We start from the raw sequence: 18539 nt of genomic DNA, 5'->3' as shown, positions 1-18539 counted from the left end.
GGAGACTGTTGGAGATATGCCCAAGAGGCAATAATAAAAGTGGTTATTATATATCTTTGTGTTTATGATAAATGTTTATATACCATGCTATAATTGTATTAACCGAAACATTGATACATGTGTGTTATGTAAACAACAATGAGTCCCTAGTAAGCCTCTTGTATAACTAGCTTGTTGATTAATAGATGATCATAGTTTCATGATCATGAACATTGGATGTTATTAATAACAAGGTTATGTCATTATATGAATGATGTAATGGACACACCCAATTAAGCGTAGCATAAGATCACGTCATTAAGTTATTTGCTATAAGCTTTCGATACATAGTTACCTAGTCCTTTCGACCATGAGATCATGTAAATCACTTATACCGGAAAGGTACTTTGATTACATCAAACGCCACTGCGTAAATGGGTGGTTATAAAGGTGGGATTAAGTATCCAGAAAGTATGAGTTGAGGCATATGGATCAACAGTGGGATTTGTCCATCCCGATGACGGATAGATATACTCTGGGCCCTCTCGGTGGAATGTCGTCTAAATAGCTTGCAAGCATATGAATGGTTCATAAGAGACCACATACCACAATACGAATAAAGAGTGCTTGTCAGGAGACGAGGTTGAACAAGGTATAGAGATACCGATGATCAAACCTCGGACAAGTAAAATATCGCGTGACAAAGGGAATCGGTATCGTATGTGAATGGTTCATTCGATCACTAAGTCATCGTTGAATATGTGGGAGCCATTATGGATCTCCAGATCCCGCTATTGGTTATTGGTCGGAGAGAGGTCTCAACCATGTCTACATAGTTCGCGAATCGTAGGGTGACACACTTAAAGTTTTATGTCGTATTAGTAGATATTGAATATGGAATGGAGTTCGAAGTTTTGTTCGGAGTCTCGGATGGGATCCAGGACATCACGAGGAGTTCCGGAATGGAAGTCATTTTATAAGTTTGAAAATGATCCAATGCATTTATGGAAGGTTCTAGAAGGTTCTAGAAAAGTCCGGAAGAAATCACTATGGAAGGCGGAGTCCCGGAGGGACTCCACCTAGCATGGCCGGCCAACCCTAGGGGGTGGAGTCCCAGGTGGACTCCACCAAAGGTGGCCGGCCACCCCCCCTCATGGAAAGGTGGGAATCCCACCTCAAGTGGGAATCCCACCTTGGGTAGGTTTCCCTACACATGGAAGGTTTTGGGTTTGGGTCTTATTCGAAGACTTGTAGTCCAACACTTGGGGGTTCCACCTATATAATGAGGAGCAAGGGGAGGGGGCGGCCACACCAAAGCCATAGCTGGCCGCACCCCTCAAGTGGCCGGCGCCCCCTCTCCCAAACCCTAGCCGCCCCTCCTCCACCACCTCTCCCGCATACGCTTTAGCGAAGCTCCGCCGGAGATCTCCATCGACACCGCCACCACGCCGTCGTGCTGCCGGGATTCCAAGGAGGATCTACTACTTCCGCTGCCCGCTGGAACGGGGAGAAGGACGTCGTCTTCATCAACACCGAACGTGTGACCGAGTACGGAGGTGCTGCCCGATTGTGGCACCGTCAAGATCTTCTACGCGCTTTTGAAAGCGGCAAGTGATCATCTTCTGCAACAACGAGATCTAATCTCGTAGGCTTTGGAAATCTTCAAGGGTTAGTCTCATTCATCCCCTCGTTGCTACCGTCTTCTAGATTGCATCTTGGCTTGGATTGCGTTCTCACGGTAGGAAATTTTTTGTTTTCTATGCTACGAATCCCTACAGCCGCAACCCCCTTGTAGCAAGCATGTCTGCCGCTGGAGCAACGGCATCCGCCACGGGGAGCAATGCCGACCGCGACCTGGGCCATGTCGCTGGCAGCAACAAGCGGCGTGCGGACGGAAGAAATAAGGGCGCCGTTGGCAGCAACGACGGCGCTCGGATGGCATCAACCGTGAGCAGCACAGTCCGTAGCCATGACAGGCGCGGAAAGCAGCAACAGCGGGCGCGGATGGCAGCATCGACCATGGAGAAAAGGAAGGAAAAGGGAGGGGATGAGGTGGCCGAGGCACCGGAGTAGAGGGTGGCGAGGCTCACAGTGGTCACCGGCGTTGATTTGGTGGGGAGCATCGATCGATGGGGCCAGTGTCGCTGTGGAGAGGAAGAACTGTGTGGAGAGGAACATGGCGAAGAAGATAAGGACGCTGGGGACATGGGGCGGTCAGGCGTGGGGCCACTCAGTGCGGCTCGTCTGCGCGTGGCTGTTTCAGTGGTGGGGCCACGCTGGACACGCGCGAGGGGGAGGAACGGAGCGCTGTTCCCCCGGGGGAACGTCAGCGTTTTCCCTTTATTAATCCAACCAGAACATGAGTGGGCCCCACCATAAGACGTGTCGTGCGGAGGCCAGAGGATGGATTCCATCCAACGGCGCAGCGGCCAGAGGCAGCGGCGCGTGCCTCCGCCTGATATGCATCATTATCCTTAAAAAAACATACTAGCTGTACAGAAGATACACACATTCCAAAAAATCGCGCAACATCAACTTTCAACATTGCCTTTTGCGCAAAATAACATCAACATTCAACACCCTGCTAAAATCAACATTAAACAACTCAGAACAAAAGAAGCCGTAGAACTGCACAAAGAATGAGCTATAAGAACAGAGAACATGATCTTCACCCAGATATAATGACAGCATTCAAAATGACGAGGTCCACCACATAGTTCAAGCCAGCTCTGCGGACCTCATCTACATGTCACGGGATGGGGAAGTGAAATTCATTTATACATATGCTGGGACACGGCAACTTATTGGTTCTTCAAAGAAAAAGAAAAACTGGTGTCTGCTTCAGTATCCCCAGTAATCGTTGCGGATTTCATCATCGAACTTCTTCTTGAGTTCAGGATGCTTCTCAAAGTATTCATCGGCTGTCATCGTGCTGATCTTTTTCTGCGCGAATAAAGAATATGGTATAAGGGTGATGGAAGTATGTTCCAAAACATGAATGTTCCAGATAATGGAGTTCAGTTCCTGTAAAGATCCTCCTCACCTTCATCTCCTTGAGTTCAACAATCTCCTTATCTATCCTCTCCGACTCTTTCAGAGAGGTTTTCTCTGCCTCTTTCAGTTCAACCACCTACACATAGGAAATAAAATAAAGGGATAAAAAGCACATAAATATCTGAAGTGGGCAATGACAGCTTACAGGGAAATAACGCCCTTGTGCGGCCAAGCTGGGGATAAAATCAACTTGCTGAGAAAAAAGCATGACAAGAGCAATAGTTCCTTACTAGAGCATCAAACTTTGGCTTGTATTCAGGAGTCACAGTGTCAACATACTTGGGGATCTCAATGCCTGCAGTTAGGTTATGTTCAGTATCTCAGTTAGTAGATCGAACAAAAATATGTATGTTCATCCCATCTCAATTGCATAAAATTAGAGCTGCACTGTCTAGTTCATATTGATGTGATTACCATATATTTTTATGAATATCGTGAGTGAACCCTTCTACCAAATGAATATATGTAGCCTAACAAGCACGTGCCCTATAGGTAAGAACCAGGTAGTACCATATTACAGTGCAGCATAGAGTATATTAATTCAGACACCAGACCAGCTTTAATTGATCCTTCTTAAGAAGTCAGCTGATCAGTGGCAAGGAAGGAATAAGAACTAGTGAGCAACATAGTAATAACTAATAAAATGTACAATATACTAATCACAAAAGGAGTTTCAAAGGCCTAAATGGGACATCAAGCATGAGCATGAGAGTATCCTAGTCAAACAACTGTAAGACGCACAAATTGATAAACCTGACAAATGTCCACATGCCAACATCAATGCAGTTTTAGATAGACCCGTTCACCCACCAGAAATTATCGCTAATCAACTACCATAATGATGAATTGAGAGCTTCGACTACAAAGAAGCATCATATGAGCTACACTTTACATCACCTTCAACTAAGTTAATATTTAAAACCCATAGTAGCCTAGAAGGAAATTAAAAGTCACATCAAGTAAATCACAGCAGGACAAGTTGTGTTGTCCATCACTTAAAATGTTCAACATTGCTTGGGGGATACAAAAATAAGTAGAAAAAAAATTCCTCAATGGCGCCAGAAACAAATATCGTATGAGATCAAATAAAACCCTTGTTTCTAGAGATGCAAATTAGAATTCTAGAAACATGATGCTTACTGTCATAAGCTTGTTTGTACATGTCGACCACTTTAGATCCGATTCCTTTTCTGTAGTACTCCCAGTCAATTGGTTGAGGTTCCTTCAATAACACAACAAATACAGTTTACTGATAGCACATTTATCTAGCCTACAAATTTACAACGAGCGAAAAAACAGCTATAGGTCTCTGAGGCTATATTGAAACATCTGCAAGATTTTCAAGATAGAAGAAAGGAAAGGAATATGACTATAAGCATTTAAGATGGCAGGGAGTCATTGCGACATGTCAGTTTGCACTATAAAAGAGAAACCTCGTGAGAATTCTTCAAGAAGGAAAATGCTTGGTTGTATTCAAAACAAAACAAAAAGAACTACCGCTTACTGTGGTCAATACATCACTATTATGAGAGCAGTTCTCAAATGGCCGCATAAATCCATAAACTATTCCATTAGTCAGAAGAATGGCATTGAATAGCTGATGGGTCGCCATAAGGTTTGTCAACAAGGTCTTGAACACAAGTTGACTGCACACAAGATACCACATATAATGACTCTACTGAATCTGTATATTTATGAGCGACAATAAACACAATCCTACACAATCAAATTTTCATGATTTACTAGCACATAACGAATGGCAACCCAACAAAACATGTAACATGTTAAAGCAAGGCACTGGTCTGGAAACACTAGCATAAGTGCTTGCAAAATAAAATCAATAATGACCACCGAGCAGGAATGCAGCATAATATTGATACATCTCAACCAATACGCCAAAACGTAACTCGATTATATCAGCAGCACAGGAACTACAGAATCCCCAACAAAGTGGATTTGTTCTATTGTCAATTCGTCATGAAATTCCTACACCACACATAATGCTATTGAAAGGATCGGATCCTACGGTAAGGACGATTCGAAGCCCTGGAAGAGGGGCGGGCAGATCTGGGAGCCCTGGGTCAAATCAGGCCGGGCGAGAAGGCGACGGGTGGGATACCTGCGAGTACTTGGTCTGGAGCTGGTGGTTGACGTCCTCGAAGGTGCGGCGGAGGGTGGCGAACTCCTTGCGCGCCTCCTCGGAGACGAGCACCTTGGCCATGCCGTCCCAGTCGATCGCCCTCCCGGCCTTCACGGCCACATCGGCGACCTTCTTCCCGCTCATGTTCGCCGGCCTGTGGCCTCAGTCACGTCGCCGAGCCTTCTGCCTCGCCGCCACCGCCGCGCTGTACTACTCGGACAGCACAGGAGAAATGGGTAAATGTGGGTTCGAGGGGATGGATTGGGGCGCGTTTGGTTGCCTGGCTTAGATTTGGGTACGCAGGGAGATGGGGTGCCTGCGCCTTGCAAACGAGACACGAGCCGTCAAACCGTGTGTTTGGTTGCGTGTGAAGGCTTTTTTTTTTTGCACCGAAGAGGGAGGACAGTTTCCATTGTTTGGATGTGGTGATACTTGTTTGATTGCAGACATAAACGTGTTATGGTAACCTCATCTATTTAAGTGGTAGTGCTAACTAATAACAACACATTCAGCAACATTCAGTTCATCAAAAGGTGTTGGTAATAACAAGTAGTTACTCTACTGGGTGATGAATCACGAGTAAACTAACTATACTTCATGATGTATCACAGATTCATCAAATGAGGGGTTAGTATATACCACCTCGAATAAATTTATCATTACAAATCGAGGATCAAGTTGAAGCAAGTCCTAGTTAATGGAGAGATATGAGACCACCTCCCAAAATATGCATGATCTCTTCAGCAGATAATAACCTCTTGCCCCGGATGGGGTAGCGATGACGTCTTGCGCTGCTTCCTTCTGAAAGTGCATGGAGCCCCCATGTGTGGTTTTGGTAATTAATGACAATTCCTATGGACTAATGTTTGCATTGAGTTATAATTGTAGAAGTTGTCCATAGGCAATGCTTGGACCATTGGCTTCAAGGTTGCAAATAAGAAGAAATAAAGTGCAAGTTTAAGATGAGTCAGCTCGAAGAGATCATTTGCTTAAAGCTTGCCATTTATGTGGTGTTCATGGATATGTGAATATGCACCAAAGAAGAGCTCCCATAGTGAAGTGTGGCGGGGGGGCAATCCACAAGACTTCATCAAGCAAGCACAATCAAGAAAGGCATTCCATCTTGTTGCGGTCAAGATCGTCATCATCAATCTCAAGTGGAATGCGCAAGGTTAAGGTTTGATCTTGATAAGGTTTCTTTCTTACCGGTCTCGTGGTTTAGTTAGGAGACCGGGTTATAGGTTAGTTGCCGCACTATCAAGGGGCTCTCGATTGAGTAACTCGGTCGTATCATTTGAAGAGAGGTCAAATATTTGCATCCTTGCATCATCTTTCTTGGTTGTTATTTGGATCTTATCCATGTAGTGTTATGACAAGCTCTAGTTCATCGAAAACGGATTCCACATGAGATACTTGTTGCGTTTTCGATATTGGAGTTTTCCCGCTTCTTTGTATTGAGAGGTTTCACCTCTAAATTCATAGAAAAATATACCCCGCATGTTATTAATATTTTATCTCTTTGTGGGCTAGATCTTGTTATCCTATTTCCAACTAAATTGATTTCACCTAAATTCGAGTTTTCTAATTCAAGTTGTTGCAATTTCCTTATTGGAGGTGTTACCGGTTTAGCTCTTATAGATAGGTTAAAAATTTCCCCATTTTATATTATTCTCCATGGTTGGACTATGATGGTTCTCTGCATGATATTGTAGATCTCTTTCTTGTGATTCTAATGAGCCCAAGTTCATCAAAATCGAAGTTCATATGTGAAAATGACGACGTTTTTGGTGTGCGGTGTGCTGTCGGCCGGACTGGTCTGGCCACGGGCCAGACTCAGTCCGGCCGGATTACTGCGAACACGAAAATTGTGCCCAAAATGGTTTGGACTTGGCTGGACGAGTCCGTCCGGCCAGATTGGTCCGGCCAAACCCGGAAGGTCCGGCTGGGGAGTGTTTTTGGGTGCGTTTTCAACGGTTAGATTCCATTTTGGTTTGAGTTGGTTTCTTCTCTACTCTCTCTCTACTCCATTGTTGAGCTTGAGAAGCTTCCTATCCCTCTAATCCCTCCATGATTCTTGCTCATATTTGAGGAAAATATAGAGGAGATCTAGATCTACATCTTGACCAAACAAATTTCTCTCTTTGTGAGGGGCATCCACTAGATCTAGATCTTGGAGAAATTTGATGTTCCTCCTCCTATTTTTTCTTCCTTTCTTATTCCCCCAATAGCTTTTGTAGCTTTGTTGGAATTTGAGAGCGAAGGACTTGAGCATCTTTGCGGTGTTCTAGCCATTGCATTTGGTGCATCGGTTTGACTTCTCCGCAGTGATACGTGGAGGTGAAAGTTCGTGAGATATTCACTTCGGGAGCTTGTTCCTGGAGCTTGTTCCTCTTGGGTCTTTGGACCCTAGACGGCTTAGTGGTCTTTGTGGTCATTGTGGTGTTCTTGGGGACTCCAATTAAGTTGTGGAGATTCTTCAAGGGCAAGGCCTTTGTGGCGATTTATTGGGAGCCTCCAATTAAGTTGTGGAGATAGCCCCAAGCTTTGTGCGGGTTCGGTGACCACCCTAAGGTTCCATAGTGGATCGAGGACATCCCTTTTGGTGGGAATTCTCGAGGAGAATACGGTGGCCCTCGTGCGTTTGGAGTGACTTGTCCTCCACACCGCTCCAACGGAGAGTAGCACTCGCAAGAGTGTGAACTTCGGGATACATCGTTGTCTCCGGTCACTTCGGTTATTCCTATACCCGAGCTCTTTACTTATGCACTTTACTTTGTGATAGCCTTCGTGCTTGAAGTTATATATATCTTGCTATCACATAGTTGCTTGAATTGCTTAGCATAAGTTGTTGGTGCACATAGGTGAACCCTAGTTATATAGGTTTTGTGCTTGACAAATTAAACGCTAGTTTTATTCCGCATTTGTTAATCCATATTCGTAAAAGTTTTAAACCGCCTATTCACCCCCCTCTAGGAGGCATCCGTGTCCTTTCAGTTGGCATCAGAGCCTGGTCTCTCACTATAGGATTTACCGCCTTGAGAGTAAGGATGTCTGCTAGAGATTTAGTGCATGATCACACTTTTATATTCGATGGCACAAATTATGATGTTTGGAAAATTCGCATGCTTAGTCATTTTCGGGCCATTGACCCTCATATGGAGCGAATTGTAGATAGAGGTTTTTCTCCTCCGATGGATTCCCAAAATCTATCTTTAGAGGATGAGAAAAAATTATATCTCAATGCTCAAGCTTCTAACGTGCTTGTTCTTTCTTTGAGCAATGTAGATATTTGATGTCTACGCACGCTTCTATTCCTGTAGATAGTGTTGGGCCTCCAAGAGCAGAGGTTTGTAGAACAGCAGCAAGTTTCCCTTAAGTGAATCACCCAAGGTTTATCGAACTCAGGGAGGTAGAGTTCAAAGATATCCCTCTCAAGCAACCCTGCAATTAAGATACAAGAAGTCTCTTGTGTCCCCAACACACCTAATACACTTGTCAGATGTATAGCTGCACTAGTTCGGCGAAGAGATAGTGAAATACAAGTAATATGGATGATTATAAGTAGTAATTGCAATCTGAAATAAAAATGGCAGCAAGCGAACATGTAGCAGAACTTGTTGGAAACGGTGTTTCAATGCTTAGAAACAAGGCCTAGGGATCATACTTTCACTAGTGGACACTCTCAACAATGATCACATAATTGAATAAATAAATGCTACTCTCAAACACTCTCTTGTTGGATAACAAACACCATTCATTGTGTAGGGCTGCAAAAGCACACCTCAAGCCGGAGTAAACAAGCTCCACAACGTCATAAAGGAATCACACACGATGCACACACTGTCACCATCACACCGTGGAGAGTGACTCCGGAGTTCATATTAAAGTAACCTCTAGAGTGCATAATAGACAAGAGTAACATCTACATATTCAACTAGATTACAAAGCTCATGATCGCATAAAGATCACACCATGGGAGAGAGATGAACCACATAGCTATCGGTAGAGCCATCAGCCTCGGGGGAGAACTACTCCCTCCTCATCATGGGAGTCAGCAGCGGCGATGAAGATGGTGGTGGTGTCGATGGAGATGACTCCGGGGGCAATTCCCCGTCCCGGCGGCGTGCCGGAACAGAGATTCTGTCCCCCGAAACTTGTCGTCGATGGTGATGTCTACGTGTGCTTCTATTCTTGTAGACAGTGTTGGGCCTCCAAGAGCAGAGGTTTGTAGAACAGCAGCAAGTTTCCCTTAAGTGAATCACCCAAGGTTTATCGAACTCAGGGAGGTAGAGGTCAGAGATATTCCTCTCAAGCAACCCTGCAATTAAGATACAAGAAGTCTCTTGTGTCCCCAACACACCTAATACACTTGTCAGATGTATAGGTGCACTAGTTCGGCGAAGAGATAGTGAAATACAAGTAATATGGATGAATATGAGTGGTAATAGCAATCTGAAATAAAGATGGCAGCAAGTAAACATGTAGCAGAACTTGTTGGAAACGGTGCCAGAAAATAGCTTGCTGGCGTGGGAGGCAATTCTCTGTGGTGTAACTTTTCTATTCGGAAACAAGGCCTAGGGATCCTACTTTCACTAGTGGACACTCTCAACAATGATAACATAAATAAATAACTTCTCTTCCTTTGTGCTACATACACTCTTTTGTTGGATGACAAACACCATTCATTGTGTAGGGCTACAGGAGCTCCCTCAAGCCGGAGTTAACAAGCGCCACAACATTCGGTGTTCATATTTAAGTAACCTCTAGAGCATAATAGACCGTTGCAATTTAGACCGAGTACTAACATAGCATACACATTGTCACCTTTAAGCTATGAAAGGGGGAATAGATCACATCAATACTATCATAGTAATAGTTAACTCCATAATCTACAAGAGATTACAATCATAACCTACGCCAAGAACTACATGATGCACACACCGTCACCTTTACATCATGAAGGAGGAATAGACTACTTTAATAACATCACTAGAGTAGCACATAGATTAATAGTGATACAAAGCTCATCATATGGATCTCAATCGTGCAAGGCAGTTCATGAGATCATTGTATTGAGGTACATGAGAGAGAGATTAACCACATAGCTACCGGTAGAGCCCTTAGCCTCGAGGGAGAACTACTCCCTCCTCATCATAGGAGACAGCAGCGGCGATGAAGATGGCGGTGATGTCGATGGAGATGCCTTCCGGGGGCACTTCCCTGTCCCGACGGCGTGCCGGAACAGAGACTTCTGTCCCCCGAACTTGGCTTCGCGATGGCGGCGGCTGCGTAACTTTTCTCGTCCCGTGGCTTATTCCTTTAGGGTTTTCACGACGGAGGCTTTATATAGGCGGAAGGGCAGCCTCGGAGGAGTCCTGGTGGAGCCAGACCATAGGGGGGCGCCCCCCCCCCTTGGCCGCGCCGCCTTGTGGGGTGGGGCCCCCATGGCTCCCCTCTGGCCCCTCTTCGGTGCTCTGGAAGCTTCCGGGAAAAATAAGATACTGGGCGTTGATTTCGTCCAATTCCAAGAATATTTCCTTTGTAGGATTTCTGAAACCAAAAACAGCAGAAAACAGGAACTGGCACTTCGGCATCTCGTTAATAGGTTAGTTCCGGAAAATGCATCAAAACGATATAAAGTGTGAACAAAACATGTAGGTATTGTCATAAAACTAGCATGGAACATAAGAAATTATAGATACGTTGGAGACGTATCAAGCATCCCCAAGCTTAGTTCCTACTCGCCCTCGAGTAGGTAAACGATAACAAGGATAATTTCTGAAGTGACATGCTATCATAATCTTGATCAATACTATTGTAAAGCATATGAGATGAATGAAGTGATTCGAAGCAATGGTGAAGATAATGACTAAACAACTGAATCATATAGCAAAGACTTTTCATGAATAGTACTTTCAAGACAAGCATCAATAAGTCTTGCATAAGAGTTAACTCATAAAGCAATAGATTCAAAGTAGAAGGCATTGAAGCAACACAAAGGATGATTAAGTTTCAGCAATTGCTTTCAACTTCAACATGTATATCTCATGGAGAATTGTCAACACAAAGCAATATAACAAGTGCAATAGGTAAACATGTAAGAATCAATGCACATAGTTGACACAAGTGTTTGCTTCTAAGATAGAAGGAAGTAGGTAAACTGACTCAACATAAAGTAAAAGAATGGACCTTCACAGAGGGAAGCATGGATTACTATTTTTGTGCTAGAGCTTTTTATTTTGAAAACATAGAAACAATTTTGTCAACGGTAGTAATAATTCATATGTGTTATGTATAAGACATCCTATAAGTTGCAAGCCTCATGCATAGAATACCAATAGTGCTCACACCTTGTCCTAATTAGCTTGGATTAACATGGATTATCATTGCATAACATATGTTTCAACCAAGTGTCACAAAGGGGTACCTCTATGCCGCCTGTACAAAGGTCCAAGGAGATAAATCGCATTTGATTTCTCGTTTTTGATAGATCTCAACTAAGGACATCCATACCGGGACAACATAGAAAACAAATAATGGACTCCTCTTTAATGCATAAGCATTCAACAACAGATAATATTCTCATAAGATATTGAGGATTGGTGTCCAAACTGAAACTTCCACCATGATTCATGGCTTTAGTTAGCGGCCCAATGTTCTTCTCTAACAATATGCATACTCAAACCATTTGATCATGATAAATCTCCCTTACTTCAGACAAGACGAACATGCATAGCAACTCACATGATATTCAACAAAAGTGTAATAGTTGATGGCGTCCCCAGAAACATGGTTACCGCTCAACAAGCAACTTATAAGAAATAAGATACATAGCAACATATTCAATACCACAATAGTTTTTAAGGCTATTTTCCCATGAGCTATGTATTGCAAAGACAAGGAATGAAATTTTAAAGGTAGCACTCAAGTAATTTACTTTGGAATGGCAGAGAAATACCATGTAGTAGGTAGGTATGGTGGACACAAATGGCATAGGTTTTGGCTCAAGGTTTTGGATGCACGAGAAGTATTCCCTCTCAGTACAAGGCTTTGGCTAGCAAGGTTGTTTGGAGCAAACACAAGTATGAACCGGTATAGCAAAACTTACATAAGAACATATTGCAAGCATTATAAGACTCTACACTGTCTCCTTGTTGTTCAAACACTTCACCAGAAAATATCTAGACTTAGAGAGACCAATCATGCAAACCAAATTTCAACAAGCTCTATGGTAGTTCTTCATTAATAGGTGCAAAGTACATGATGCAAGAGCTTAAACATGATCTATGAGAGCTCAAAACAATTGCCAAGTATCAAATTATTCAAGACCATATACCAATTACTACATGAAGCATTTCCTGTTTCCAACCAAATAGCAATTAACGAAGCGGTTTTCAACTCCGCCATGAACATTAAAAGTAAAAGCGAAGAACACTAGTGTTCACATGAAAGAGCGGAGCGTGTCTCTCTCCCACACAAGCATGAATTTATTCAGAGAATGAAAATAACAAAACGAAAATAAAAGCACACAGACGCTCCAAGTAAAGTACATAAGATGTGACGGAATAAAAATATAGTTTCACTAGAGGTGACCTGATAAGTTGTCGATGAAGAAGGGGATGCCTTGGGCATCCCCAAGCTTAGATGCTTGAGTCTTCTTGAAATATGCAGGGATGAACCACGGGGGCATCCCCAAGCTTAGACTTTTCACTCTTCTTGATCATATTGTATCATCCTCCTCTCTTGATCTTTGAAAACTTCCTCCACACCAAACTCAAAACAAACTCATTAGAGGGTTAGTGCATAATCAAAATTCACATATTCAGAGGTGACGTAATCATTCTTAACACTTCTGGACATTACCCAAATCTACTGAAAGTTAATGGAACAAAGAAATCCATCAAACATAGCAAAACAGGCAATGCAAAATAAAAGGCAGAATCTGTCAAAACAGATTAGTCCGTAAAGACGAATTTTTCTGGGGCACTTAACCTTCTCAGATGAATAAGCTCCAATTCAATGAAAGTTGCGTACATATCTGAGGATCACGCACATAAATTGGCAGATTTTTCTGAGTTACCTACAGACGGGGCTGCTCAATTTCGTGACAGTAAGAAATCTGTTTCTGCGCAGTAATCCAAATCTAATATCAACCCTACTATCAAAGACTTTACTTGACACAACAATGCAATAAAATAAAGATAAGGAGAGGTTGCTACAGTAGTAACAACTTCCAAGACTCAACAAAACAGTAATAAAAACATACATGGGTTATCTCCCAAGAAGTGCTTTCTTTATAGCCATTAAGATGGGCTCAGTGATTTTAATGATGCTCGCGCAAGAAATAAGAGTTGAAGTAAAAGAGAGCATCAAGAAGCAAATTCAAAACACATTTAAGCCTAACCCACTTCCTATGAAAAGGAATCTTGTAAATAAACAAGTTATTGAAGCATAATGCAACAAGCATAGAAAGGCAACACAAGCGCAACTTCAAGATTCTCAACATAAAGAGGGGAAACTTAATATTATTAAGATGCATATAACCATGTTTCCCTCTCTCATAATAACTTTCAGTAGCATCATGAACAAACTCAACAATATAACTATCACATGAAATATTCTTATCATGAGCTACATGGATAAAATTATTACTCTCCACATAAGCATAATCAATTTTATTAGTAATAGTGGGAGTAAAACTACCATAACCATCATTGTAATCATCATAAATTGCAGGCATGGTATAATCATAATAACCTTTATCCTCCATAGGAGGTGGCACCAAAATACCACTATCATTATAATCATCATAAATAGGAGGTAAAGTATCATCAAAGAAAATTTTATCCTCAAAACTTGGGGGACTAAAAATATCATGCTCATCAAAACCAGCTTCCCCAAGCTTAGAATTTTCCATAGCATTAGCAACAATGGTGTTCAAAGCATTCGTACTAATAACATTCCCATTAGCATGCATATAAAGTTCCATGGGTTTTTTAATTCTCTCTTCAAACACATCATGTCCTAATTCAAGATAAAGTTCATAAAGATCTCTCATTTTGTTGTTGTTTTCCATTAAGCCTAACTAGTGAAAACAAGAAACAAAAAGATATAATTGCAGGATCTAAAGGAAATACCTTCGAGCACTCACACACCGGCAACAGTGCTAGGAAATAGCTTAGTAGTCGGAGGATGTGAATACCTTTTACCTTACCTCCCCGGCAACGGCGCCAGAAAATAGCTTGATGTCTACGTGTGCTTCTATTCTTGTAGACAGTGTTGGGCCTCCAAGAGCAGAGGTTTGTAGAACAGCAGCAAGTTTCCTTTAAGTGAATCACCTAAGGTTTATCGAACTCAGGGAGGTAGAGGTCAGAGATATTCCTCTCAAGCAACCCTGCAATTAAGATACAAGAAGTCTCTTGTGTCCCCAACACACCTAATACACTTGTCAGATGTATAGGTGCACTAGTTCGGCGAAGAGATAGTGAAATACAAGTAATATGGATGAATATGAGTGGTAATAGCAATCTGAAATAAAGATGGCAGCAAGTAAACATGTAGCAGAACTTGTTGGAAACGGTGCCAGAAAATAGCTTGCTGGCGTGGGAGGCAATTCTCTGTGGTGTAACTTTTCTATTCGGAAACAAGACCTAGGGATCCTACTTTCACTAGTGGACACTCTCAACAATGATCACATAAATAAATAACTTCTCTTCCTTTGTGCTACATACACTCTTTTGTTGGATGACAAACACCATTCATTGTGTAGGGCTACAGGAGCTCCCTCAAGCCGGAGTTAACAAGCGCCACAACATTCGGTGTTCATATTTAAGTAACCTCTAGAGCATAATAGACCGTTGCAATTTAGACCGAGTACTAACATAGCATACACACTGTCACCTTTAAGCTATGAAAGGGGGAATAGATCACATCAATACTATCATAGTAATAGTTAACTCCATAATCTACAAGAGATTACAATCATAACCTACGCCAAGAACTACATGATGCACACACCGTCACCTTTACATCATGAAGGAGGAATAGACTACTTTAATAACATCACTAGAGTAGCACATAGATTAGTAGTGATACAAAGCTCATCATATGGATCTCAATCGTGCAAGGCAGTTCATGAGATCATTGTATTGAGGTACATGAGAGAGAGAGATTAACCACATAGCTACCGGTAGAGCCCTTAGCCTCGGGGGAGAACTACTCCCTCCTCATCATAGGAGACAGCAGCGGCGATGAAGATGGCGGTGATGTCGATGGAGATGCCTTCCGGGGGCACTTCCCCGTCCCGGCGGCGTGCCGGAACAGAGACTTCTGTCCCCCGAACTTGGCTTCGCGATGGCGGCGACTGCGTAACTTTTCTCGTCCCGTGGCTTATTCCTTTAGGGTTTTCGCGACTGAGGCTTTATATAGGCGGAAGGGCAGCCTCGGAGGAGTCCTGGTGGAGCCAGACCATAGGGGGGCGCCCCCCCCTTGGCCGCGCCGCCTTGTGGGGTGGGGCCCCCTGACTCCCCTTTGGCCCCTCTTCGGTGCTCTGGAAGCTTCCGGGAAAATTAAGATACTGGGCGTTGATTTCGTCCAATTCCGAGAATATTTCCTTTGTAGGATTTCTGAAACCAAAAACAACAGAAAACAGGAACTGGCACTTCGGCATCTCGTTAATAGGTTAGTTCCGGAAAATGCATCAAAACGATATAAAGTGTGAACAAAACATGTAGGTATTGTCATAAAACTAGCATGGAACATAAGAAATTATAGATACGCTGGAGACGTATCAGATGGCGGCGGCGCTGCGGAACTCTTCGTGGAAATTGACTGGATTATTTAGGGTTTTCGCGTCTGGGGCAATATATAGGTGAAGGGGCGGCGTCGGTGGAGTCCCGAGGGGCCCACCCCACCTGGCGGCGCGGCAGAGGGTGGGGCCGCGCCCCCCTATGAGGTGGCCAGCTCGTGGCCCCCCTTCGTCTCTCCTTCGGACTCCGTGAAGCTTCTGGAAAAATAGGGACGTGGCCTTTTGTTTCGCGCAATTCCGAGAATATTCGCAAAAATAATTTTCTGGAACCAAAAACAGCAGAAAACAGGAACTGGCACTTCAGCATCTTGTTAATAGGTTAGTCCCAGAAAATGCATAAAAACATTATAAAGTATGAATAAAACATGTAGGTATTGTCATAAAACTAGCATGGAACATAAGAAATTATAGATACGTTGGAGACGTATCAATATTCTTGCAATCTTGCCTTTCCGGAGAGCTCATGATTTATGGACAAATCTTCAAGAAAAATATGATGTGTCCAGCATTATTGAGGATGATTGTATTCCCTCCACTTCACCATTGTGTTTCAAGACAGAAAGAAATGCCAAGGTGAGTGGTAATGACCATTGCAATGTTGAGGGTGATCCTATTCTTGATGATCCTTCATCTCTATCTCATTGCAATGCTTCATCTTTGGACTTAAACACATCTAGCACTATAAATGATTCACATGCTTGTGTTGATAGTCCTTGCATACCATGTGTTAAATGCTCATCTAAATGCCATGGTGATATGCTTGCTATTTCTTGTCGCCATAATATAAATGCTTCTATTTCCTCTAGTTGTTGTGTGTCTAATAATGTAGAAGAAATCGAAGAGTCCATTGGCAATGACAAGATCTTGAATGGAGCTTCAAGTAGCTCTTCTTCTCCATTGTCTCAAGTTTCTCATATATGCCTTGTGGCTAAAGCTTCTACGGTATATCATACCTCGGAAGCTAATATTTCTCATAATGATGAAGATGAAGTACATGAAGAAGAAGAGGAATTGATTGCCTCTTTACATGACAAGGGTGAGGTTGTTCATCGTTCTCTTTGCAAAAGTGAAATTGCTTGCTCTAAATTTGTTGAAATCTTAATTTTTGCTATCGAGAGCCAAAAACTTATTGAGATGCATGAGAACACCATATTAAAAATGGGTGCTCTTGAACTTGAGTATGCCGATGAAATAGGTTCTCTAAAGGATGAACTTGAAGAAGAAGAAACCACCAAAGAATCTCTTGAGGAGACCTTTTCTCTAGAAATTGTCTAGAATAAAGGAAAACCATGATAGAGATCTTGAAGTGGCAAATGATCTAAAGCTAAAAAATGATAAGCTTGTGTTTCTTAATGCTAAACTACTTGAGGATTTTGAGAAACTCAGAAATGGTTCTAGGTTCATTGAGAGTGCGCTCACCAAACTCACCGAGTCACATGAGCAACTTAAAGCTTCATATATAAAAGAGCATGCCAACTTGCCTTCTCCTATTGCTATTAATGATGATGCTTGCAATACTAACTCTAAATCTTGTGAAGCATCCATTTTGACGGATAATGTTGAGCTAAGGGCTCAACTTGAAATGCTAACTAGCAAGTATGGGATTTTGGAAGAAATTCATGGAAAGCTCTCTAGCTCCCATGATGAAATTCTAGTGTCCCATGAGAAGCTAAAGTTAGCTCATGAGGATATCATGTCAAAGGTAACATCTTGTGAGCCTCATGTGGATACAAGCACTAATTCTCAAAATGCTATATTGCCATGTGCTAGTCCTATTAATTCATCTACTAATAGTATTGCAAAATCTTGTGATGAATTATCCACCTTGCCTTGTTGCTCTAACAATGAAGTTTCTACTTCCTCTAGTATTTGTGTTGTTACTAACCATGTAGAGGAAATCAAAGAGCTCAAGGCTCAAGTCACTTCCTTGAAGAAAGACTTGAAAATGGTCATGAAGGGAAATGCAAACTTGACAAGATGTTTAGTGTGCAACAATCCCCCAATGACAAGAGCGGACTTGGATTTATCTCCATCAACAGGAAGAAGTCCAAAAGCTCCAAGAACAAGAAGGGCCAAGTTCAAGTCAAAGATCCGGCCAAGATTACGTGCTTCAAGTGCAAAATTGAAGGGCATCATGTTAGATCTTGCCCATTGAAGAAAAAGCCTCTTAGTGAGAAGCAAGAAGGGAAGTGGCCTCAAGTTCAAGGCCATGCCCAACCTCGGGTTGAAGAAAGGCCACTTCCCAAAATTAATCAAGATAATGCTCCCATTTTGGAGAAATCTAGTGAGAAGAAGGAGAAGAGAATAACTTGCTACATATATTGTGAGAAGGGCCACATCTCCTCCTTTTGCACTATTGGTACCTCATCCAACTGTCAACACCCGGATTTTTAAGTCCAGATGCCTGTTATGCCATACATCGCAATCCCAGGAATATTGTTGTTGCGAGACATAACAGTTGAATATCATAAGTCATCATTCATTACATATCATAGTCGTCTTACAAATAGATCACATGATCCAATATTACAATAATAGTTGAACTATTGTTTCAACACA

General features: G+C 42.5%; 1 protein-coding gene across 1 annotated transcript; it reads right to left on the bottom strand.

The window, feature by feature from the left end:
- Window positions 1–2619: 2619 nt before the first annotated feature.
- On the bottom strand, window positions 2620–5466 carry LOC127323754 (ATP synthase subunit d, mitochondrial). The gene is made up of 5 exons (XM_051351877.2): window positions 5153–5466; window positions 4174–4255; window positions 3264–3328; window positions 3023–3109; window positions 2620–2922 (listed from the first exon to the last, which is right to left on the bottom strand). Exons 1-5 carry the CDS (start codon window positions 5315–5317, stop codon window positions 2821–2823), a joined length of 501 nt encoding a protein of 166 aa, XP_051207837.1. The 5' UTR covers window positions 5318–5466; the 3' UTR covers window positions 2620–2820.
- Window positions 5467–18539: the final 13073 nt, after the last annotated feature.

Source organism: Lolium perenne, chromosome 7, assembly GCF_019359855.2.
Source record: "Lolium perenne isolate Kyuss_39 chromosome 7, Kyuss_2.0, whole genome shotgun sequence".
NCBI classification, from domain to species: domain Eukaryota; kingdom Viridiplantae; phylum Streptophyta; class Magnoliopsida; order Poales; family Poaceae; genus Lolium; species Lolium perenne.
This window is presented reverse-complemented; position numbering and strand designations above follow the sequence as displayed.